At 47.3% G+C, this 25,894-nt stretch overlaps 1 protein-coding gene across 1 annotated transcript in view; it reads right to left on the bottom strand.

Moving 5' to 3' along the window:
- The window catches only part of PLEKHM1 (pleckstrin homology and RUN domain containing M1), a 46,019-nt gene extending 24,276 nt beyond the window's left edge, over positions 1–21,743 (bottom strand). Inside the window, exons 1-6 of the mRNA XM_044247720.1 lie at positions 21,669–21,743; positions 18,827–18,966; positions 15,564–15,652; positions 13,455–13,702; positions 11,176–11,802; positions 3,977–4,385 (exon numbers count right to left, since the gene is read on the bottom strand). Coding sequence (XP_044103655.1) covers positions 3,977–4,385; positions 11,176–11,802; positions 13,455–13,702; positions 15,564–15,611 — 1,332 coding nt within the window. The 5' untranslated portion in view covers positions 15,612–15,652; positions 18,827–18,966; positions 21,669–21,743. The remainder of the gene's footprint in view (positions 1–3,976; positions 4,386–11,175; positions 11,803–13,454; positions 13,703–15,563; positions 15,653–18,826; positions 18,967–21,668) is intronic.
- Positions 21,744–25,894: the final 4,151 nt, after the last annotated feature.

The raw sequence follows: 25,894 nt of genomic DNA, 5'->3' as shown, positions 1-25,894 counted from the left end.
TAAAACAGTAAAGCTTCTAGGTGAAAATACAGGGCTTTTCAGTCTCACTGCTTTGGGTAGATAAAGAGTTTAAAAAAAGACCCAACACATATTAACCACAGAGAGACTGATAACTTAAAGATAATTAAAATCAAGAATTTCCGTTCCATGAAAGATACCATTAAGAGATTTAAAAGGCAAGCCAGAGACTCAAAGAAGACATCTACTATATGTATTTATGCTATATATTTTTTTCTCTAATAAATCACCTATTCATAGTACATAAAGAGTCCCTACAAAGAAATAAGGTAAATACACACAACTCAATTCAAGAATGAAACAATGACTGGGGCACCTGGGTGGCTCAGTGGGTTAAAGCCTCTGCCTTTGGCTCAGGTTGTGATCCCAGGGTCCTGGGATCGAGCCCTGCATCTAGCTCTGTGCTCAGTGAGGAGTCTGCTTAAGACTCTCTCCCTCTCCCTCTGCCCCCTCCAACCCCCTCCCACATGTGCATGTGCTCTCTCTCAAATAAATAAAATCTTGAAAAAAATCACGGTGAGATACCACTACATACCTTTTAAAGTGTCTAAAAATAAGACTGATGACACCAGTGGCTAGGATAAAGAGCAATGAATATGCTCATGTATTGGGGTGCCTGGGTGGCTCAGTGGGTTAAAGCTTCTGCTTTCAGCTCAGGTCACGATCCCAGGATCCTGGGATCGAGCCCCACATTGAGTTCTTTGCTCGGTGGGGAGCCTGCTTTCCCCAACCCTCTCTCTGCCTGCCTCTCTGCCTACTTGTGATCTCTGTCAAATAAATAAATAAAATCTTAAAAAAAATGCTCACATATTGCTAGCGTGAGTACAAGTCTGTACAAGCACTGTTAGAAAATGCTTGGCAGTAGATACTAAAGGTAAACATGCGCCTACCCAATGACCTGGCAATTCCACTCCTAGATATACCCACAGAAATGAGTACAGAGAGTCACTGAAAGGCAAGTGCAGGAATGTTCACAGCAGCTTTCATTGTAATAGGCAGAACCTGGAAACAACCCAAATGGCTATTAGCAGGAGAATGGATAGATGTATTGGGATATAGTCTGACAATGGACTACTACAGAACAATGGAAAAGAACAGACTGTAGCCTCGCGCTAAATGCGCAGGTTAATCTCACAGACAAATGCTCAGTGAAAGAAGCAAGTGTACATATTGTACAGATTCACTGATATGAATGAAGTTCAACAACAGGAAAATGAATCTGTGGGGCTAAAGTCAGAATGGAGGCTTCCTTTGGAAGGGAACAATGGCAGAAGGCATGAGAGAGCCTTCTGGTGGGCTGGAAAGTGTCTATATTTTATTTATTTATTTATTAAAAACATTTTTAAAAAGATTTTATTTATTTGAGAGAGAGAGAGAAAGAGAGTGAGCACAAGCAGGGGAGTGGCAGGCAGAGGGAGAGAGACAAGCAGGCTCCCTGCTGAGCAGAGAACCCAATGCGGGGCTCGATCCCAGGACCCAAGGATTTTCTAAGGGGGAAATTATCGTTTTTTTAACAAATGGTGCTGGTACAATGGGCTATCCATATGCAGAAGAATCGATTTGGACCCCATCCTTATACCCTATAAAAAAATCAACTCAAAAGGGATCACAGGTATAAACAGAAGAGCTACAACCATAAAATTTTTAGAAGGACAGATAAGAGTAAATCTTTGTGACCTTGAATTAGGAAATGAGTATAGATATGACACCAAAAGTACAAATGATGAAAGAAAAAACCAGATAAACTGGATGATATCAAAACTAAAAACATACATGCTGTGATACCACAAAGAAAGTGAAAAGATAACTAAAGTGAAAAGGATGGGAGAAAATAGTTGTTAATTATGTATCCAGTAAGGGTATAGAATCCAGAATATATAAAGAACTATTATGACTCAATAATAAAAAGACAAAAAAAAATCCTACTTAAAAATGGGCCAAGGTTTTGAATAGACATTTCTCTAAAGCAGATACATAAATGGCCAAAAGGCACATAGAAAGAGACTCCACATCATTAGTCATTAAAGAAAAGCAAATCAAAACCATAATGAGGTACTACTCCTTACCCCCTAGGATAGCTATAATAACAATTTTTATGGAGACAGTAAGATCTGTTGGTGAGGATGTAGAAGAAAATACTGCTGGTGGGAATATAAAATGGGGAGCTGCTTTGGAAAACAATTTGGTAGTTCCTCAAAAGGTTAAATGTAGAATTACATTTAACATTAATTACCACATGACCCAGAAATTCTACTGCTTGGTATGCACCCAAGACAATTAAAAATATATATCTACACAAACACTTGTGCATGAATGTTCACAGCAGTTTTACTTGTAATAGTCAAAATATGGGGCAAAAACCAAATGTCTATCAACTGACGAAGGACAAAATAAAATGTAATGTGTTCATATAATGGAATATAATCTACAATGAATTACTATTCATTGAAGTACAGATCAGGCTACAAAGGGGAAAAATCCTGAAAATAATATGTTAATTGGAAGAACCCAGTCACAAAAGATTACGTATTACATGATTCCATTTACAAGAAATGTCCAGAAGAACAAATCTATAGACAAAGGAGATTAGACAAAGGAGAACAGCTTCAGATTAGCTGTTGCCAGGGGATGAGAGGAGTGAGGTTGGGGCGGGGGTGGGGCGGTGGGGGGCGGAGAATCGGTGGGGGGCGGAGAATCGGATGGGGAGTCACTGCTAACGGCAAGGGGTTTCTCTGATGCAGGATGAGAATGTTTTCAAGTTAGATCATAGTGACAGTTGCACAGCCTTGCAAATATATGAAAAAAGTTGAATTATACACTTCGATTAGGTTAATTATATATAAAATGAGTAATAGCTGAAAAAAGCTGTTAAAAACAAGGGTGTGTATGCGTGTGTCTCCTAGTCTATTTCACAGCCTTGGCCCCATCCCCAGTTCTGGGACCTGGAAGCTACAGGCCAGATAAGAGATGCGCATGGATGGAGCTGAAAAAGCAAGACTATCTCCCAACACGAACCCCAGACAGCAGCTGGGATAAACGCAGGGCTTTGTGTGTCCATGTGCACACGGGCATATAGCTTCTGACCCAGGCTGTTCATGACACAAGACAAATGTGAAATGGCCAAAAAGTTTGGGTCCACAGCTTTGATGACAGTTCTCAAGCCTCTGACCCATGGCTCTGCCCAGAAGATCCCCAGGGCTGGCTTTCCCTTGGGTTATCCACAAAGTAGACTGGCTTATATTAGAACAGCATTGCCTAACAGAAATAGAATTCCAGTCTTGTGTGTCATTTTAAAATGTTCTACTAGCCACATATTTAAAATGTAAAAAGAAACAGGTGAAATTAATTTTGGATAATATAGTTAACCCAACATATCAGAAATACTTTCATTTTAACATGTAATCAGTGAAACTTTATTGAGATATTTCACATTCTTTTTTTCATACTAAGTCTTCAAAATGTGGTGTTTATTTTACACAGCTTGTCTCAGTTTGGACTAGCCACATTTTAAGTGCTCACTGAGCGGTCATGTGTGGCTCGTGGCTGCCACACAGGTCAGCGCAGTTCTAAGTGTGGTTCATGTTGCAAGACTCAGTATTCTCAAAGCCTGGTATTTTAGATGATATGAATTTAAAAGTAACAAGTGCCAAGGAGGAAACCAAGGCCCAGTGAGGTGAAACGCCTGGCCTGAGGCCTTAGGCTGATAAGTGCCAGTGGTTAAGAACAGGAGCAGAGTCTACAGTCAGAAGAGAATTATCTTCTCCACGGGGTTGATGTGAGATGACAAGAGACACCCGTGGGAAGGGACTGGCACAGTGCCTGGCTCACATCCGCCAAGAGACATGAGGGGCTAACGCGGAGAAGGCAGAGGCCCCTCGGGGTCACAAGCCCGAGATGCCCTGCACCAGCTCTGAGACAGTCCCCCAGGGCCGCCCCCTGAAAAGCTTGCACCACTCACCGGACTGGTGGGTGAGGACACCCCAAGGCTCCATGCAGCTCCATCATCCTCCGGGGGCTTCTGCTGGCCACTCCCCTGGGCCAGCGCTTGGGCCGGCACTCTCATGGGACTGCCAGGCTGCTGGCCCAAAGCACTTCCCAGAGGGAGAGCTTGGGCAGTGCCCAACAGCGGCAGGCCCAGGGCGCCAGAGGCGCAGGCAGGGGGGTGCTGCTTGTGATGCCCATCCAGAGCCACAGGGGACGCCTGCGCCGGGAGGGGCTCTGCGGGCCCATCAGACGGGATGCTGGCCTCCGGGCCAGGGAGGGAGAGTGAGGCCCGCCCAGTGGGAATATCTGCTTCTCCACCGAGTCCGCCCAGTCCGTTGGTTGGCACAGAGTTCACCTGGGCTTTGCTGAATTCCGACAGCACCCTAGAAGTTTTTAAACAAAGAAACCTGTGTGACAGGTTGTCTGTGAGAATGCCCAAGGCTAGGGGGCAGTGGTTAAGAATGGAAAGCTGCTGTTTTGTGATTTCAAAAACAAAACAAACAAAACTCTCGTCACCATCCATTGGTCCCTTGCTCCCACACAGCCCTCCTCTGACAGGCCTCACGAAACTTCTCCCCGGCTGGGACCCGGACTGAGGGGAAGTGAGGACCCACTGTGTTCCTGGGACAGTAAGTGGACAGCAGCGTCGCGGGGGAGGTGCGAGGGCCCAGCCACCTTGGAGCCAGACTGCAGGTGAAGTCCGAGAAGCCTCCTGTACCCAGGGCCCATCGCCGGAGATCAGAGTACACAAGGTGCGTGAGTGTGTACGCAAGCAAACACGGGCTGTGTGCCACTCCTCCAGTGGGACTGGCTCTTCCTGCCCCTCAGGGGTGTACAGGGAATGCAGGGAACCAGTGCTACTGCCTTTGTGTACACACTCATGCGCAAATACACACACACATGGAAACATACTCCTGGGCCTTCTAAACTGAGCACTGGCTAGCAGCTGCTCCCCCTTCTCCTGAGGCTTCTGAGAATCCAAGTTCTGTTTCTCAAGTAAACCTATTTGCTGTCTCCTCCTCTGCTTATGAACCAGTAGAGTACGTCATGGGCAAATGCAGGTTCATATGGCAACAAAGCTAGCTGGGCCCAAGAGATTGCATCTATCTGCCCTAATGGCTTAGACTGGGTCAGAAGGTATGTCAAACTCCCCTTAATGCTGGCTTATGGAAATGAGGATTTTAGAACTCACATTTTCACCCTGATGTCTTTTGGCCGAGCTCTGCTCTTATTTACAACATCAAAACCCCAAACAATATTTTAAGACATGCTAGTTAGTCCAGGATTGGTGACCAACCCATGCATTTACGGGCAACTGATTTTCAACCAAGACATTTCAGTGAGGGAAGAAGACTTTTCAACAAATGGTGCTGGGAAAGGTCAACAGTTCCCATGCAAAAGAATGAAGTTGGACTCCTTTCTCACATGATTTAAAAAATGAACTCAAAATGGATCAAGCACCTAAAGGTTAAGAGCTAAAACTACCAAACTCTTAGAAGGAAATAGGTATAAATCTTTGGATCAAGCAGTGGTTTCTTATAATACGACATTCAATGGATAAGCACCCAATTAAAAAACAGGTAAGTTGGACTTCATCAAAACTAAAAGCTTTTGTGCTTCAAAAGGATACTGTCAGGAAACTAAAAAGACAACCCACAGAATAGGAAAAAATATGTGCATATCTTATAGGCAAGTATTATCATATACCTGATAAAGGTCTAGTCTCCAGAACATACAGAGATCTTAATTTGATAGTACGAGAACAAATAGTCCAACTGAAAAATGGGCAAAGGAGGGGCACTTGGGTGGCTCAGTCAGTTAAGCGTTTGCCCTCAGATCTGGGGTCCTGGGATCCAGCCCTGCATCAGGATCCCTGCTCAGGGTGAGATCTTCTTCTACCCTTCCCTCTTCTCCATCCCCCACCTCCCTGCTTGTGCTCTCTGCTCTCTCTCATGTTCTCTGCTCTCTCTCTCTCTCTCTCAAATAAAAAATATTTAAAAAAAAAAGAAAAATGGGCAAAGGATTTGTAGAGACAGTTCTGTAAAGGCATACAAGTACCTTTAGAGCAAGTACGTGAAAAGATGATGAATATCATTAAATAGTAGTGAAATAAAAATCAAAACCATAATAAGATGCTACTATAAGCTCACCAGGATTCCTGTAATAAAAAAGGACAGAGAATACCAAGTGTTGGCAAAGATGCAGAGGAAATGGAACTCTTACACACTGCTGGTAGAAATGTGAAATGCTGTAGATTCTGTGGAGAACAGTTTGGTAGTTCCTCAAAAAGTAAAACACAGAGTTACCATATGACTCAGCAGTTCAACTCATGGGTATATATCCGAGAATTAAAAGACAATGTTTGCAGAAAAGTTGTACATGAATATTCATGCAATATTACTCATAATAGCCAAAAAGTAGGAATAAAACAAATGTCCACTAACTGATAAACAGATTAACAAACTGTATATCCACACAATAGGTATATCCACACAATAGGTAAAGGGTTTCCTTCCAGGGTGATGAAGGCGTTCTTCAATTCTAGTGATGTTGTACAGCCTTGTGAATATACTAAAACCCACCAAACTGGACACTTTAACATGGTGATTTTTATGGTAGGTGAATCGTATTGCAGCAAACCAGGAGGCTCCCCGTGAGAAGGTGTAAACGTGTTGGCGGAATAGTTACAGGGGGAGGCAGGTGGCTGCTGGTTCTTGCTCTGGGCCTCACTCTGAAAAAAGACCAATAAGATCCAAATCCAACAGAACAGCTGGCAGCGAGCAGGCAATGAGGCACTCACAGGTTCTGGACACAAAGGGGTAGTTTCCACAGGCAGAGAAGGAAGGGACATTTGTTAACCAACTGCTGTGTCCAAACTACTGTGACAGAATGGGGCCACTTTCTGAGATGAGCTAGGGATGCAAATGGCCCCTGGGAGGTGCCAGCTCTTTGTGGAGAACTGAGAGGTGGGTTGGTGACTGACCAAGAGCAGGGTCCCAGCATCTTGGCTTTGGCTGGCACACTGCTGTGGCCTCCAATAGGCTCCTAAAGGACAAGGACTTCATTCCCTTCCCTGCAAAACATGCATGGTAACAGCACCTACCTGTTATGAGTGTGTTAAAGGCTACGTGAGAGAACATAGGTCAAATGCTTAGTAGGGTGTCTAGCACAAAGCAAGTACACAATAAACATTAATCTCAATTTGTTACTGTGGCTGTTCTTATCATCATTGGTAAGACTACTTAGCCTCCATGGACCCGAATATAAAAATGTTAAGGAAAGGAGCAGAATTACGGCAATATTCATTAGCGTTACCAAAATGGTTATCAATTATCAATGAATCCTAATTTGTAAGACAAATTTTAATGACAGAGTAGACTGGGTGTTGGAATAAAGAAATGCCATCCAACAATAAGAACTTGTGTGATAAAATAGAGTTTCTGCCAAACCAATGCCAAGGTCAAGGTGAAATCAAGTTCACAGAGCCTCACCAGAATCAGTGCTGGCTGTCAGAACCCAAAGAGAATAAGAGAGACATTTATGTCAAGTGCAAAAATGTGCTAGAGATTTTCTTTTTTTGAGAGATGAGATTTTAAAGGAAAGGCAAAAGAAAAAATTTCAAAAACCTTTGAAAAAACTGCAACATTGGACTAAAACCACTCTAGTCCTTTCACTTTTGTTCTGTCCAGCTCAGGGCACTTTTTTAAAAAAACTGTCTATTCAAAAATTCTAGAAATCTGTGCTTTCATTTAGAAGACACTGGAAAAAAAAAGATGTATTATATACATATGTATACATGTGTTCATAGAGATGCCGGTATAAAATAAATAAAAAGCATGGGCGAGAGGATCTGGATGACCGCCTCCTACAGTTAACCCTGCCAAGAGATTGAGCCTGTGCTTTTCCTGTGGATTGGTGTGTGGTGGTCCATGGCACTATCTGGATGTCAGGGGACACTAATACAAGCCCGGAGGAGGGCTGTATATGCGAAGAATCATTTCCCCCAAGAGAAGACTTTATGACAACGACATTTGATAAATACCACTAACCATGGTTTTGCAGCTGTGAATGTTGAGACAAGTTATGGGAGAACCAACATCACAGGGATACTAGTAGTAAAATGACAATGACATCACCGACGGAGCACTCACCCCGTGTCTGACACTGCTCTAAGCACTCTACATACCTTAACTCATTAATTTTTCCTAGCATTCTTATGCCCATTTTGCGGATGAGGACATCAAGGTCAGGAAGGTTGAATAAACTGCCAAAGGTCGTGAAGCTGGTTAATGGAAGACTCCAGCGGTCTGGCGCCTGACTCCATATTCCTAACCACTAGACTGTAGTTGTGCTTCTCAGTGATCACTGTAATTCAGAGCCAACCAACACAAAAGAAGCTACTCGTGGCATCAATCCTCTATTCACAAAGCAAACTGCAATTTGGTTTCTGGGAAAGATTAAATTAATACATTTCATTTGGAATGTTATGTGTTTTTTAGCTTATGTTTAATTTGTCGATGTTTTGATTTTACTGTTGTAGGAATTATAAGCCCATGGTATTTATGCCTAATTTTAAGTTATAAGTATTTAAGTAATATAATAAAAATAAGTGAACTCTTAAATGTCGGTGAGAGTCTTTACTCTTAAGACATACCCTCCAGGGAGCCTGGGTGGCTCAGTGGGATAAGCCTCTGCCTTGGCTCAGGTCATGATCGCAGGGTCCTAGGATCAAGTCCTCCATCTGGCTCTCTGCTCAATGGGGAGCCTGCTTCCTCCTCCTCTCTCTCTCTCTCTCTGCCTCTCTGCCTAGTTGTGATCTTGTCAGATAAATAAATAAAATATTAAAAAAAAAAGACATACACTTTAAGAAGAGCTGGTATCTGGGAATGTGCAAAGACTCCCTTCAAGCCCAGCTCTCAAAGCAATGGTGCTGTGTGTCTGTGATTCTGTGTGTGTGCTTCCAGGGTGTGCTGGTTCCTCACACCACTGCCCAGCGCTGGTCTGTACATCCTGACCCTCCCCCCGAGTTCTCCCATAATGCCCAGGACACTTCCCACAGGCTGGACAGTCACTGATTCAATGACCTGCAGCTGGAATTTTCCAATCACAAGACTCATGAAAGATAAAAGCAAGACACATGACAAAGACACATGGCTGGCCTGTGGGAGGATAGAGAGAACGAAGGGGCTCAGATAGGTGAACAAACCCAAGTCACGCCACTGGTCTAGCAGATAGGTGGGGACTGCTCCTTTTCAGCATGTTCTATCTAAATATTTCCACGTGACGTTTGAAAGTTCTATCCAATCTGCTCAGAAGCCACGTCAGGGGTCTACCAGTTGCTGCTATGCATGCAATTCATTCCCAGGCATCTGATCTGATTCTCTGACAGCCCAATGAGGGAGTCTCCATTTTAAGATTTATCTATTTATTTGTCAGAGAGAGAGAGAGAGAGAGAGAGAGCACGCACACACAAGCAGGGGGAGCAGCAGGCAGAGGGAGAAGCAGGCTCCCCACTGAGCAAAGAGCCCAATGCGGGACTTGATCCCAGGACCTTGAGATCATGACCTGAGCCAAAGGCAGAAGCTTAACGACTGAGCCACCCAGGCATCCCATGGAGTCTCCATTTTAAAGATGCAGAAACAACTTCAAAGAGTAAGCGGTTTGACAGCCATTACTGAACTTCTAAGTGGCAGAACTGAGCTGGAAACTCGATCCCATCACAAGCCAGCCCACACCAGCACCCAATCTGGTGTTCTTCCTACACCAGCTGGGAACTGTGTAAAGGCCTGAACCAAGAAGATGGGGGCACCCAGGAGTAGAAAAGAAGGTCCTAAACACAGGCTGAGGGAGCATGGGTCTGGCTGAAGGAAGCGCTTTATAAAATTTACCATTTTCTACCTATTAGATGAGCAAATACCCGGAAGTTGAATAATACTTTCTGCTGACAAGGCTGAAAGGACAAAGGTACACCCCCGACGGAGGGTGACTAGGCAGTACCTGGGAAAATCACACATCACTGTATCCTTTGGCTCAGCAATTCTGTTTCTGGAAATTTACTGAACAGAGTTACTTGCAAAGAATTAAAAGACCACATATACAAGGTTATTTATAAAAACAGGGAATTCCAATACCCACTAAATACAGGGCCGGTTAAATAAACTAACCAGCAATGGAAACATATACAACAACAACAAAAAGAAATAAAGAAGTTCTAATGCTCCAAACTGAAAACTGATACGATCTCTTCCAAAACAGAGTGTCAAACGGTATATTCATAACAGCTTTTGTGGGTAAGGGAGCAGGGATAAGAAATAAAAAACATTAAAAAAAATCTGTATATTCATATTGGTTAGATGCATTTAGAAACATCAGAAGAAAATGTAAGGAATCAATAATTACGGTGACAGAGGCATGAAAGGCTTTTTGCTGTATACATTTTAGCCTTTTTCCAACCATAATAATAGATTATCTGCTCAAATATTACCGTTAAAAAGCCTATATAAAGAAGGCTCTGCTTGTGAGCATGGCCTAACACAGAGATGGTGAGTCACTATGTTGTACACCTGAGACTAATATAACATTGTTTATCAACTACATTCAAATTAAAAACATTTTTTAAAAGAGAAGGCTCTGTCCAGGCTCCCTCCTCTAGTCAAGTTCATTGTTCCATGGACTCTTCCCTCCATACGTCTGCTTGGCCCTTTTTGTCTACCATCTCCTCCAGTTCAGGGTCTGCGTCTTTGTGAGGCCTTCGGGGAGGTCACAGAGGAGCACCCTTACCCACTGTGCTTCCCTGCAGTTTTTGGAAGTTGTACATGTAACCCTGAACCATTGAGTCTCCTTCCCTCTAGAGGCAATGATATCTTACACTGTGCCTCAGAGACAGGAGGTCACCTGCTGAAGTTCACCCTGGGGCAGCACTGCGTGAAGCCTGGTCCAGCTCTGAGCCCTACTTAGAGCCATTCTCCTCACTGCCCCATGTGGCCTCCAGTTATAGGTCCCAGCAACTCCAGTCCCTAAGGAACAGAAATGATGTCCCCTTTGTCTTTCTGTATGTCCCTATAGTGGTCAGTGCTCAGTGACAGGCAATCACATGCTATAGGAAGGGAGACGTGAAAGAGGAAGAGAAGGAAGGAAGAGAGAGGGGGAAGGGGTTGGGGGAGGAGCACTCACTCTTGCAGAGACAGGTCTGAATCCTCAGCATTTGCTGTCCCCACGTCTGAGTTGTAGGACATCGGCTCCTCAGAACGTTCTGGACTCTTGGAGCCATTCTCTTGGAGTAGGCAGCTATCAGAGTTTAGGCTGCAAGACAGCTGGGACGAACTGGCCGTGTCTAGGCTGAGGGAGGAGGCTGTAAGCTTCCTATTCCGTCGGATCTTGTGTCCTGAGTGCTGGACTTCGATGTCCTCTGAGCCTGAGGAATGGGAAATTGAATCCAGAGACTCTTTCCGCTGTAGTGCTGTCCCAGAGGTAGTGAGGGGGTCAAGATCAGAGAGCGGACAAAGCCCAGAGAGAGCCAGCGGGGTAAGCGTCCACTCGTTTAGGATGGCGGACTTGTAGGAGAGCTCGAAGGACAAGGATGTCAGTCCCTGCAGGAAGCTGAGGAGGAACTCCCCCTCCTCGGCGTCTCGAAGCAGCGCTGTGGGCTGATAGTACTCGCTCAGGTGGGCCGGCTCCTGGAGGAGCAGCTTCAGGTAGCACTCCATCAGGCCGTCGTTGAGGGCCAGCCGCAACCAGGCCCGGCAGCGGCCCACGTCTGTGCTCACGAAGATCAGGTGCTCCAGCTCCGAGATGATGTGTCTGGGGATGGGAAGACAGGCTTGTTTCAAGAAAGGATTTCCAATCACTGTGGTCTTGTTTTAGCCACTGGTTAGCAAGAGCCCATTAAACAACTGCCCATATACAGAGGCTTGAAAAAATCTTGGATAACAGTGCTCTATGGGGAATTTAGAAATATTAAGCTATAACCCCCAACTTTTTGAGGTTGCTGTCATGGAGGATAATTGCCATTTTCATTACGGCTACTCGGGGGCCCCTGACATCACGTGCTCATCTAGCACACATCTGATGAGCCCCTAAGTGCAAGGTCTCTTCAGAGCCCACAGACACAGGGTAAAGACATGGCCCTGTCCTGAATCCAGGTGACCACCTTTCAGGGGCACATGCGGCCTGTTGTCAGCAGAGCTGGGGTGGGAACACACAATCATTTCCGGGTCTCAGTAAGAGAAATGCCATAGAAAAGGCAGTATCTGAGCTGGGCTATTAAGGGATTTCAAGAGGCGAAAATGGAAGGGGAACCTTCTAGGCACAGAGGACTGAGAGAAAAAAGGCACCAAGAGCAGGAAGGCAACAGCTCTGTAACAGGAGTGGTGAGCACTCCGATTACAGCTCCGAGAGGAGGAGCGGGCAATTGGGCTGCAAAGTCAGGTAAGGCAGGGTCTTAAGTATCGTAAGTATCCAACTGGTGAGGCAAAGTGGGGCACAGCCAGTAGCTGTGCATCAGAATCACCCAGGAACCTGGTCAGGATACAGACTCTGGGGCCCCCACTGAGTGAATCACACTCCAGATTTGAGAGCCTGAGGGTTTTGCACAGGGAAGTGACTTGACCACAGTTATGTAGATGTCTTGGTGGGCCGTTCTGGATAAGACCAGATCCCACACGTGCAAACTGAGTTCCTGAATCCTTGATCTGCTGAAAACCCCCCTCCCCTGACTTCCATAGTGCCCTGCACGTCTCGCCTGTGGGAGCGCAGCCCATCTCTGCGGGACCGGCAAACGCACTCTGCTTAGTTTCAGTTCAGTAAGTGCGGCCCGGCCGACTGGGCTAAAGACAGACAGAATAGGATGAAGACAATCAGAAAGCCACTGTCAGCCAGGAGTGTGATAAGACCCTGAGACAGGGCAGTGGCAGTCAGGAAAAGAAAGACAGAGACCCACAAGACACCTCGGGCCAAAGGTGGCACTAAACAGCCTTCGAGGCCCAGCGTCAGCTCCCGGCTCCACAGCCCAGGCCATCCTCAGCAGTGCCATGGAGACAGCCGTCCCAGGGTGAATAGTCAGACGGTCTGGATTCCACTTTTTTTTTTTTTTTTTTTTAAAAAAAAAGGCCATCCCTTGTTATAAGGTTTAGCAATATAGATGTTCAAACACCTTGAGGCAGGGTTAGCAAACTTCTTTTGTAAAAGGCCACATAGTAAAGATGATAGGCTTTGCAGGCCACACTCTCTCTGTTACAACCACCTCAGTTTGCCACCGTGTGGTAACGGTGGCTCCTGCTACAGGCGACCAGCCATGACCGAAGGCTGAGGGGCTCTTGAGGCTTGGTCTAACAATAACCCCTATCTCGCCCATCTCTGTTCTAGAACAGACTGGCTCTGGTGATTTCCCGCACAGCTGGCGAGGGAGAGTCCTGCGTCCTCCCCACAGTGAAACCTCCCCCAGCTCATCTCACTTGTGAGTGACAGCTTTCAGGAGGGGCCAGAAGACGGGCTGAGGAAGAGGCTTCTGGTGGGCGCTTTTCTTCCTTTTCCCTCCGGCCTCGACTCGGATGTGCTTGGCGTGCAGGCCGTGGATAAATACGGCCTCCAGGGCGCTGCACATGGCATTGGCATCTCCGTCTTCACTAGTGACTGCCGTGTCTGAGGACACGTACTGCTTCTGCAGCGCCTTCACCGATCCCACCAGCTTCTTCTTGATCACCTGGTCAGCGGCAGACACAACATAGCCTTTAGGAGATCCTGCAATGGGACTGCTTCTCGCCACACACACACAAGCACCCACGCAGGCACACACATCTGTGTGTGTCTATACAGCAAAGTTCACACAAGCTTATTATACAAAACAAAGCCAGAGCACCGCGGTACTGATGTTTTGTTTTGTTTTGTTTTTTTCAAAATGCAAAGATAATTTGTATATTCTTGTTTTGTTTTTTAAACTGAACTTCAAACGAAAACAACGACAAAAGAAACTGAACTTCAGTGAACTGATATCCATATAAATCTCGTGTTTAAATTCTGGTTCCATCACATTACAGCTATGTGAGCTTGGGGAACCCACCCAGCACAGCGGGGAAGCGGTCTACCTTACTCGCCTGACTACAATTCCACCAAGAAGCAACAAGTGCTGCTTTTGAAGAAGAGAAAGGGATCACAGTCTACCCGGAGAAAGATCCCAACTGGGCAGTCAGAGGCTCAGGTGAGTGTCAGCTCGGTTGGTTGGTCAGGGTCACCCCAGACATTTCACTTAACCTCTCTGAGCTTAACATCCTCACCGTTAAACAGAAAGCATAATTCCTGAACTACAGCACTGCAGGGATTACCCGGAGGGCAGGACTGGTCTTTTATTCATCCTTGGATCCTTGACACTTGGCACGGTGCCTGGCACATGTAGGTACTCAGTTAAATGTTCAGCAAGTAAATTATAATATAAGGATAGTCTGGTCCTAATATGAGCGCGTCAAAGTTACCTAAGTGTGTGGAAAAGGACTAGAAGGGAATGCAGAAAAACTGGTTTGAATCGTTAGCTGATAGGATTACGGATAAATATTTTACTGTTTTTGTTTTTATTTTAGCCCAAACAGTTCATTTTAATGTTCTCTGAAAAGTTGAATGTTCTTTTTTTTTTTTTAACAACAGCTTTAGTGAGACCTAATTTACATAGCATAAAATTCACTCATTGAAGGTACACAGTTCAGTAGTTTTGGGTATATTCACGGAGTTGTGAAACTACAGCCACTACCTCATTTTAGAACACGTTCACTGCTTCAGAGAGACACACTGTGCAGTCACTCCCTATTCGCTGCTTCCCCAGCCCCGAGCACCCACTCATCTCCTTTCTGTCTTGACGATTCACCCATTCTGGACATTCTGTATACATGGAGTCACACAGGCAGCAGCCTTCTGTGTCTGGCTTCTTTTACTTGGCATGTTTCCAAGGTCTGTCTACACTGTCACTGTGTATTGGGGCTTCATTCCTTTCTATTGCCAAATCATATTTCACTGCGTGGACACCGCACATTTTATTTATCCATTCACCGATTAATAGACATCTGGGTTGTTCCCACTTAAGGGCTATAATGCTGCTATGAACATTCATGCACAAGTGTTTATGCGGACGTAAGTTTTCAGGTCTCCTGGGTATGCACCTAGCAGTGGAACTGGGCCACCACTTAGTCTTATGTCATTTTGATTCTAGCCATCCCAGAGGGTGCAAAGAAGTCTCTCGTGATTTTGAATGCATTTGCCTAATGTCTAATGATGTTAGGCATCTCTTCATGTACTTGTGGGTCATATGTATGCCTTTTTGGGAGAAATCCTTGGTCTTTAGGTAGCCTATATTAAATGACCATCGTTTTTTGTAAATTCCCATTTTATCACCAATAAGATATTCTAGAAAGGCCAGGATCTTCTCAGAGCCTGCTTCTGCTATCACTTTTTCTCAACCCAAGGCCCCACGTTCTGGACAGTCCTTGTTCATTTCAAAGCAAGAAAAATCAATGAAATGGCTGTCCTGTGCACCCTTCCCCACCCTTAGCATCCCCCCGACCACCCCCGCAGCCTACCGGGATGGCAGCCCGGGGATCCAGTCCATTCTCCACCACTGAGAGCATTTCCACTCACACAGCAGCTCCCTCGGAGAATCACATGACACCTGCAGAGACAGATGGTGGCCAGCTGAGCAAGTTCCAGCTCACCAGCCCTAGCCAACTCGCCCTCTGCCCCCGGCAGGCAGCAGAAGGTCAGCCCGTCTTCCTTAAACTGCAATGGAAGGGCATTTGAATATAGAAAGAAAAGCTAAGAGTGGATTTTAAGGAAGGAAAGGCGGAAGGAAAACAAATCCATGGGCTCAGATCTCAGGAGATGTGGAGTCCTGTATGCCATGGGTGGGTCTGGCCCAAGCAGTGTCCAGAAAGGGCTCTGGATTCCACACCCAGTACTGGCACAAAAAGCAGGACATTTAAGGCTGATTTAGACACAGAACTAAGGGGGCAAGGAGGTGTCAAGGGCTCACATGGCCAGGAAGCAGGCGCTCACAATTCACACTGATGGCCTGAGCCCTGCAACTGCCCCCTGTGACTCCTGTCCCAGTCTGGTGTCTGGTGACAGCAGTGACAGTGACAACTGAAACAGCTTCGAGAGGGAGGGCTCTCTCACTACACATCTGCTTCTCCTCAGGCTAAGCTGGAGAAGCACAGGGACATGTTTAAAGGGAGACGGGTTTGACTCTCGATTTGCTGCTAACCAGCTAAGCATGCTGGGGCACCATATCAGACCTCTCGGATGGAGAAAAGAATGTGGAAAATGCCTAGCACAGGGCCTGAAGGTACTAAGGAGAAATAGTATCTACAACCCTAGTGTTTGTGGCCATCCAAACCTACAGGCGAAGCCACTTGGATGGACCAGTATGGGGTAGGCACCTTCCCATCTACACAGACCTCTAATGACCACACAGCTGAGCATGAGGGACACCCAAAACTAGATCATTGCTGTCCTTTCTCAAAAACTCCTGGTCCAAAGAAGTTAATAAAGCCTAGGCCCACTAAATGGATTTTGTACTCTTTCCATATACTGCTTCCCGCATTCCTCCTAATCACCCTGGGAGGGCTGTTTTATTATCCTGATCTAACAGATAAGAAATAGAAGCTGACCCAGGTCAAGGAACTTCCTTAGATTCCAGGGCTGATAAGTGGCAGACTCCACCACCTCCCACTAGGACTACCCTTCTCTCAACCCTTCTCGATGAGGCCAGTGTGAGCTAGGGCTAAGGGATAGGTGGGGAGGGAGCAGGGGAAGGTTTAGGAGAGGGCTCTTTAGCTGAGGGCCCAGGTGAGGGGGTGCAAGGGAACATCAAGGTCAGGCCAGCAGGAAAGGTTTACAGAGAACAGCAGGGTGGCCCTAAATGACATTAGATGCTCTGACTTAAGACCTGGCCTCTGGAGCTGGTGAGGGTAAACAGGACCCAGAGCCAAGCTTCCTAAGGAAAGGCATGCAGAGGGAGGTTGGTCTGTGTGTGTGGGGGGGGATGGCCCCTGCAGCTCCAGCTCTGGTCACAGCAGGACAGACCGCCAGAAAGAATGCTGGTCCCCTGCCACAGCCCGTTTGACCACCCCTCCTGTCACCATGTTCCCGGCTCCTAATGCCTGAGGTTCTCAGAACCCTCCTCTGTGACCAGCTCCATGCTCCGGCCACAGGGCGATGGGAACAGGGGATGGGCTGCAGTCAGAGTCCCTCCTGAAATTGTGCCTGATCCTGGAAGTGAGGTTCCTTCAAGCCTATCCTATGCAGCCCTGAAGGTCAAGTCCAGGTTCTCTGGTCCCAAGACCCTGGCATCCAATCCCTTTCAGCAATTCCAGAGGCCTAAGGCCTCCCTTTAGACCTGTTGTTCCAGACAGAACCTCAAGCTCCCAAACTGCCCTTCCCCTGGCCAGCCTTAGGACTTGGATGGCAACAATTGGAATAGTAGGTCCATTAAGGCCTCACTAATGAATTAAGCCAAAATAATAGAGTATTCATCGGAGGGAGGAAGGCTTATCAGTGAGTGGGTGCTCTGGCCAAGTCAGGGTCTGCTAAAAAAAAAAAAAAAAAATCAATGGACACTGAGAGGTCAGAGCAGGGCCGGACAGGAGACAACTGTGGCCTAAAACAAAGTGTCAGAAAACCCACAAAATGACAACAGTGCAGAGAAATCCAGAAGAGCCACTTGACAATTCACAAAATAGGATGAGACTTTGGGGTCAGGCCAAAGTTAAGGGCACGCTTTTCTTTGCAAGGAGCCAAAGCACCCTACCTGGGCCTGCCTGTCCCCCAATGCCTCAGGGAGGCAGGAAACCGGCTCAGAGGCAGGAACATGACAGTCTAGGAGATCTCTGGGATTTGGGTCTCCTGACAGCTAGGTCAGCACTCCAGCAGGCTCCTGGCAGGTCCAGACCCCCAATCTACCATCCTATGGGACTGGCTTCACTTCCTATCCTCAGAACAGTCTTCACTAAAGAACCAAACCAAAGAGGGGTGTCTCTTCAGGAGATCCAGGCTGAGAAGAACAAATAGAGCCCCTCAAACATTATAGGCACAGTTGAGCAGAAAAGGGTGAGTGGCGTCTACCTTTAGGAACCTCCAAGCCATCCTAAGTCTACCTCTGCCCTTTAGTATTGATTCACCCTGGCACAGGATCTCATTCTCTAATCTGATTTAATTCTTAAAACAATCCTGTAAGAGGAGGATGATTATGCCCCATTTTACAGAAGAGAAAACTGAGGCTCTGGAAATGGGCCTCAGGTAAGAGACAGAATTCTCTGGTTTCCTCATTCAAGTCCTGTGCTCTCAGTTCTTGGTTCAAAGAGTTGTAGGCAAACTTATTACTCAGACTGTTCTGAGGGACTCAGAAGCTCCATTTTATCTAAGAAAGCCTAAAACCAACAAGAAACAACCTTGCCCACCAGATCCGTAGCATACTAAAGGGAAAGGCCCCACACACTCAGGTGCCACATCTCTCAACAGCTGATTTTACAAATGGAAACAGGTACTGGGACCCCAACCTTCCTAGGAAGGCCAGTGGAGCCCCTGGCCCAGATCAGTGGAGCTTGATTCCAAGAACTGTCCTGCTCCCAGGCCAGCCCTGAAGATACTCCCTAAGTCCCTCTGCAGCACAGATTCTTGCCATGGTAGCTAGGTTTCAGAACTGTTCTTTCCTAAATGTTCCAATGCACAGGAAGGAAACATTCTGGTTGATTTTCTTTGTTACACGCCCTTCTATATACTTCCAATCTCGCTTCCTCCAGAGACGAAGGAAGAATGGAAAGAAGACAAGGGCTCAGACGAGACTTACATTAAAAGAAGAAATGGATGACCTGGCTTCACCGCTTTCGAAACACTCCATTCACCAGTAAACAGCAACCTCCTCTTCTTGGAGACTTCCCCGCCATCCGTGACAGCCTCGGTCTCTACAGCCTGAATCCCATCCTGCACCTGGCTATGCAGAACAACAGGCCGGTGTTTAAGCCCTCCAGCTGCTGCCCCAGGTGATGAGTCAGGGTTTTCAGTCGGAAATGAGTGACAGAGTTCTCTTCTGATTCAGAAAGGCAGCTCAGCTGATCCTCCAGACATGTGAGTGCTGAGTGAGTGAACAGCACCTCCCTCTACCTGAAGAAACTTGGGGGTTCTGGACAAGGGTCCTATGAAGGGTGGGATGGGTGTGTGTGTCTGGGGGTGAAGGCAACCAGGCCTTTGAAGCAAATGAATACCAGCTGGAGGGCAAGAAACTTCTAGCTCGTGATTCTCAGTCTAAAGGCTAGTGGGTGAGGCCAGAAATGTGAAGTCTATGAACACTGGGTATCTTTCTTTTCTTTCTCCCTCCTCCTCCCCTACAACACACATTTCCCCCATATTCTTCTTCTTTTTTTTTTTAGATTTATTTATTTTCAAGAGAGCGAGAGAACGCACGTGAGTGGGAGGAGTGGCAGAGGGAGAGACAGAGAGAATCTTAAGCAGGCTCCCTGGCCAGCATGGAGCCCAGTGGGGGGCTCGATCTCACGGCCCATGAAATCATGTTCTGAGCTGAAACCGAGTCATACACTCAGCCAACTGAACTACTCAGGCACCCCATGTCACCCCCATATTCTTGTCCCACATCCCTTAGGATTCCAGCAGGGACCAAACTTTGAATGAATGAAAGCAGAAACTTTGCCCCAACTCATTCACCATTGCATTTCTAGTGCCCAGAACAGTGCATAGCCCACAGTGGTGCTCAAAATATACTTGCTGAATGGACAGATGAGTAAAACAAGAAGGCTCAGGGCAGGTATCTCCACTCCAGACTGTAAGAAGTTGGGGTATGCAACTTTTCAGTGGGAGGGCCCCTGAGGAATTCTGTCCATCATACCAAGCTGTCAATAGGCTGTGAACCCTGTAGATATATCACACCTTACTGAAGGCAGAAGGGAATTAAATTTTCAAAGAAGCGAGACTATAAATGGCAAGCAAAGACAATGGGTCCTCTTTGGGGCCCCTTACAATTGCTGCAAAACGGCCAATCCTTTGGAGACTGGTCACCAGAACTAAGAGGGGATGTGCACCGAAAAAGCCCAGGAGATCATAAATACTAACAATGGGGGCCTGGGTGTCTCAAGAAGGTCTAGCTACTGAGATAACTTGGCTCTTTGAGTTCAAGGGTCACCAAAATGGTCAAAAATCAATGACTCAGTACCGGCAAAAAGAGGTAGCAATTCAACAGCCTCTGAATCCACCTAGTTCTTCAGCCTCCCCAGGACCCACTCACCTACACTCTTCACAACATGTAACATCACCTCTGGTACTGTTTCCCTGTGTTCGGTATTGGGACTAATCTGCAATCAGCTCTGGCTGGCGGGGAGCACTACGTAAGGGTCCCTTCTAAGTGCCAGGACAACACTTATGGACATGGTTCTGTGACCAGAGCCAACCCCACACAGTAGAAGCCTCTGAGTTTCTACAGATTACCATCCAAAAGGAAGTGGTAAGTTTCCACTGTCCCAGTCTGATGGAGTAGCCATCCCTCACCTTCCACATATTCGGATGATACCTACCATTCCAGCAGCCAACACAAGTAATGTAATATGAATGCTAAAAACACAACCCTTGAGGACAACAGGGATAGGGGACCAGACATCCAGGAAAAAACCCTTGAACCACAGGAGGTGGATCTCCCCTCCTCCACACTTATTTCTTATTTACCATCGGAGGTCCTGCACCCATGCAGCTGCTAGGCAACTGCCCAGCTCTGAGAAGGCACCCTGATTTGGCTGCTGAGGGGAAGCAGGCGGGGTTGGCAGGGGACTGCTCTAAGTTCTCAGATCAAATGGGAACCACGTCAAGGGAAAAATGGGTGCAGAGTTGGGGTGAAGAAATGGGGACAAGGAGACCTCATTTTAGTAACACTGGGTAGGGGTGGTAACTGGGGAGGCAAGAGCTGGGGGCAGTTTAGCAAAGACTTAGGGATTGAGGGGTCCTCAGGATGGCTGGAGGTGGTAAGAAAGGATGTGGTGGGCTCTGAAGTTAGGGGTTGAGTCTGTGAGGACACGAAAATACATGTAAAACTTAGTATAGGGCTTAGGTCAGAGTTATTAAGAAGAGGGGGTGAGCTCAACAGAGCGTCTGCTTTTGTGGTAGGTATTAAATGAGGGTGGGTGGAGGTGGGGTGTTACGGCTGAACAGAACTTGGGGGCTGAGCAGGGAGACTGAGATAAGAAAGCTGAGCCAGAAAGGGGAAAACCAGAATGGTGGGGATCAGAGGAGGTTAGCGTGGAACACTGCGGCTGTCAAAGGGGGTGAGGGGTGAGGGAAGCGGAGGGATGTGGCTGCGCTGGGGGATGGAACTGGGCTACTGTGGGGGTCAAGAGTGTGGCCGCATTTACGCAACACCAGGGGTGAGGGGGTGGGGGTAAGGCCTGGGCTCCATCCCGGGCGGGAGAAGATGGAGGGGACGGGTCAGCAGTGGCTGTGCGGGCTGAAGGGTCAGGTCAGAGTGGGGTGGGGTGCGGGGCTCAGACCGGGAAGGGAAGGGGCTCTGAAGCAGGACAGTCTCAAGGCAACAAGGGGTTTGGGATCACGGACAGAGCTGGTGGCCCACCGCCCGTTCGCGTCTCGGCCCCGGCGCCCGTTCTCGCCCTCCTCGCCCCCGACCGCTAACTCACCAGAGGGAGCGGGGAGGTGGCGAGGAGCACTCCCGGCCGCAGCAGCCTCTCAGCTTCCGACCCGACGCTGCGGCCTCTCTGTCACTGACAACAGGAAACGACTCTCGCGGCGCCTGACGCAATCACGCCGGTTGGACGCCCGGCCCCGCCCCAGCCCACGGAGCCAATCGTAGGGCTGAAGGAGCCGTGGGGGCGGGGCCAGCGCTCCCGCAAGCCCAAGTTGCCAAACATCTAGCAGGTGAGCCATCTGAGAGGCTCGCAACTCTAGGACCCCAGGTGCGCGCTAAGAGGTGGGGCCACTAGGCTAGGTCTTCAGCGTCGGGCGGACCGTGTCCTCCTGTCCGCCTCCAGCAGCGTCTGTGTCAGTCTAGATCCTGGCTTCTGGGTTCCTGACCTCGCCTGGCCACAGCACCGTCAGTGTAACTTTGCGACTGTCTCTTGGCCTCCTGTGGGAAGGCTCCCACTTGTAAAATCGGACCAATAGCCTACCCTAGTTTTGCCTCCCTGAGGGCATCAGCGCGGGTGATGCCTAGCGGCTCTGGGGAAAAGCATACGTGTTTTGATCACACCTTTTACCGAGGGAGCCTTTAGGTCCCCAGGGCTTTCTCCTGTAATCTGCCTATCAGTACTAAGGCGGGAAGTTCAAGGGTCCGGATATTCTCATCTAGCCAGGTATTCTTCGTTTGCTTTCCTTGATAGAGTTGACATTTCTCTTTCAGATGGACTCAGAAGTCTGTGTGTGTGTTGGCGGGGGAGGGTGGTGTCTTTTGCTTCCGATACTTCACACCGGCAGGCTTGGTCAAATGGGAGCTTGGAGCCTGTGTGTGGGGTGAGTGCCCGGGTGGAGAGGTACTACCCGCAGGTCCAGGGGAACTTAAGGAGTATCTACAGTGCTGGTCTAGGAACAGCACAGTTCTTGGAAGAAAGCTCCACTGATCTGGGTCAGGGGCTCCATTGGTCTTCCTGGGAAGGTCAGGGTCCCAGTGCCTGTTTCTATTTATAAAACCAGCTGTTGGAGATATGGCACTTGAGGGTGTGGGGGCTGCCCCTTCAGTAATTCTCTTTCCAGGAGTGAGAACCACCTCTTCCTGGTTTTAGACTAGATGAATCTGAGTGCATTCAGTATGGTTAATCATCAAGGAGGAAGTTAGAGATAAGGACATAGAGGCAAAGTATTCTCTTGGTGTTAAACAAAGTGGAAAGTAAGGAATTTACTAGGGAAATCCCATTTCCTAGGCAAAAGAATAGTGTTTCTTGTTAAAATAGCACAGCAAGAGCATCAGTGTCTTGACACAAGCATGCCCTCCCCCAGATGGAGCCAGCAACATTCCTCAGTTCTTCCAATGAATTTTTGCACAGCTGCTGTCTGAAAAAGCTGTGGGAACCCCCACATAGTAATCTCTTGTCTGCCTTTTCAGGAACCCCCATCTCCTGGTCTTTTACTTCCCAGGCCTCTTGGCTCCTCTGGAAAGTCAAGGGCTTGTCTTCCTCTCTTCATCTTGCTCTGGTGTACACTGCCACCATTCATGGGCCGTGAGTCCACCAGGTAGTCTCCAGCCAGGGGAAAAAAAAAATCTCACATTACCATTTCATTTGAGCAATAATAAAGGCACATGCAACTTGCCGTGGTGCTAGGGAAGAGGGCTTGAAGGTTATCCTGGACGAGGCAACTTGTATCTGAGCTTACCAGGTGGATAGAGGAAAGAGCATTGCAGGTGAAGAGACTGGCAGAGAAATGGCTGGTGGGTAGGAATGCGGGCTGAGCTCAAGGGACAGTGTCGGTGAGGTGCTGCAGGGAGGTGGAGAGGAAGCTAGGAGGTAAGAACAGAGGAAGGGGAGGCGGTTGGGACGGGTGGGGAGATACAGATTGGGTGAGGGGGAAAGGGAGGAGGCACAAACCCAGCTGGAGGCCAGTGTAGGAAGGGCTGAAACATTTGAAAACGCAGCTCACACACCACTGGTCTGTCTGCTTAGATTTCAAGCACAATGCAGAGTTATGCAAAAAGGCAGGAGAACTGTGAGGCATCTGAATTCCCTGGGGAGGGGTCCAATGTGTAGATTTCTGAACTGCTCTCCTACCCTGGAGTCACTCTGGGATGGGGTCCAAGAACTTTGGCTTGACCACCTCTCCTGTGCCCTGCCCTCAGTATGTATCCGAAGCTTAAGAAAATATAAGAATCTGTCTTAACTTAGGAGCTGAGGGATAAGGGATTAACATTTGTGCAAATGCTTCTGTTGTGTGACAGGTGGGAATTGTGATTTGTCCTCATCAACCACCAAAAACAGGCTTAAGAGAAGCAGAGTAACTTGGCCACACAACTAGTTGAATGGTAGAGGAAGGACTGTCAGCCAGCTCTAATTCTAGTTGGAGGGCTGGCATAGATTAGTGGCAGAGCAAGCGGGGTTTGGAGCCAGGAATGCTTTGGTTTGAACACCAGCACATACTGTTCCCTTGGCCTTCCCTACGATATGCGGGGCCTGAGACAACCCAGCAAGTGTGGGGCTAAGACCACTGCCACGGTCAGTGGTTTTCACAGGCCCCTTGAGGTAGTACTGAAGATAGAAACTTCTAAGTTCGACTGATCATGAGAAAAGAGAAGTAAGTCAGAACACCCAGAGGCCCCTTAGCCTCAGGCAGAGGGGCCAGGGTGTGTGCCTTCAGGTAAATTCCCCCAGACTATCTGAGCCTGCATTCTCTCATCTGTAAATTGGGGGAAATATCAATTGATGTGAGGATTAAATAAGATAATATACTTAGGATGGTTTCTGGCCTGCAGTAAGCATGTGAGGATGACCAGCTGTAGGGCACCTGGGTTGGTTAAACGTCTGCCTTCAGTTCAGGTCGGTCCTGGGGTCCAGCCCACAATGGGCTCCCTGCTCAGTGGGGAGACTGCTTGCCCTTCTCCCTCTGCCCCTCCCCCAGCTCATGCTCTCTTGCTCCTCTCTCAAAGGGATGAATAAATTCTTTTTTTGCTTCTTCTTACAAAAATTTATTTATTCATTTATTTAAAAGATTTTATTTATTTGAGAGAGAGCGAGCATGAGCAGGGGGAGGGGGAAAGGGAGAGGGAGAAGCAGACTCCCCGCTGAACAGGGAGCAGATTCAGGGCTCAGTCCTAGGACCTTGAGATCATGACCTGAGCCAAAGGGCAGACACTTAACCGAATGCACCACCCAGGAGTCCCTGGATGAATAAAATGTTTAAAAGAAAAGAAAAAGATGACTGGCTATATTATTGTTCGAGCTAATTCTCACCTTCCCAATCCAATCAGATCTCTGCTTTTAATTGCTCTCTGAGCACTGGACAGACTTTTTTTCTTATTTTTTGAGAGCCCTTCTTGTTTGAACCCCAGATGTATCCTTACTTGGCAGCTGACTGAAGTCATCAAACTAGTACTAATGCAATCATTTCTCTCAAAACTGGAATTGCTAATGTTCTCTTGGGTTCTGTTGTAGGAAGCTGGTTCTCCCCACCCTTTTAAAAAATGGATTTAAAGGGTTTTTAATTACTGATTTGTCAATTATACTTCAATAAAGCTGGACAAAAATAAAGTTTTGACAAAATAATGATAAATAAATAATGATAAATAATGATAATTTTTTTAAAACCCTAAATGTCATTATACAGAGTTTACAGTTCAAATAGTATGAAATGAAATGATGAGGGACCATAATGACCCACAGAAGTTTCTTGCCTCCCCCGCCTGCCCACCCTTCTGAGCCAGCTCACTGGGGCTGGTTATTTCTGGCTGAATCTTCTGGTGCTTATCTCCACTTGTCCTGTGCTTCTAGCTCTTGATTTACCCATTTTAGTTACTGTCAGCAGACTTCCTAGTACCACAGACAAGTAGTTCTTTAACAACACAGACCATTCTTGGGGTTTGGTTATGTCACTCTTTCCTGGTAACTGATAGTGTTAACAGAACTGTGACTATGTAAATATTGTTCGTGTCGCCCTCTGTCTGGGTTCTGTCCTCCCCTGGGCTCCAGCTCTCTCCTTGACCTGTCCCACAGCTTTCACCCTGGAATCTTCCCTCGCTGCTTCCTGGGTTGGCCTTTTCCTCGTTACTTTCTCTTCTTTGCTTTCTTTACTCTCTCTCTCTGCTGGACCACAACTGCAGTTAAGAATCCCTATCGAATATTAAAAAACAGAAGAGTCTTTGGACCTGCTAATGATAGTAGTTATACCTTTAGGACCTACTAATTGGGAAAAAATACTTCAGGAC

Source organism: Neovison vison, chromosome 5 (assembly GCF_020171115.1).
Source record: "Neovison vison isolate M4711 chromosome 5, ASM_NN_V1, whole genome shotgun sequence".
Taxonomy (NCBI): Eukaryota; Metazoa; Chordata; class Mammalia; order Carnivora; family Mustelidae; genus Neogale; species Neogale vison.
This window is presented reverse-complemented; position numbering and strand designations above follow the sequence as displayed.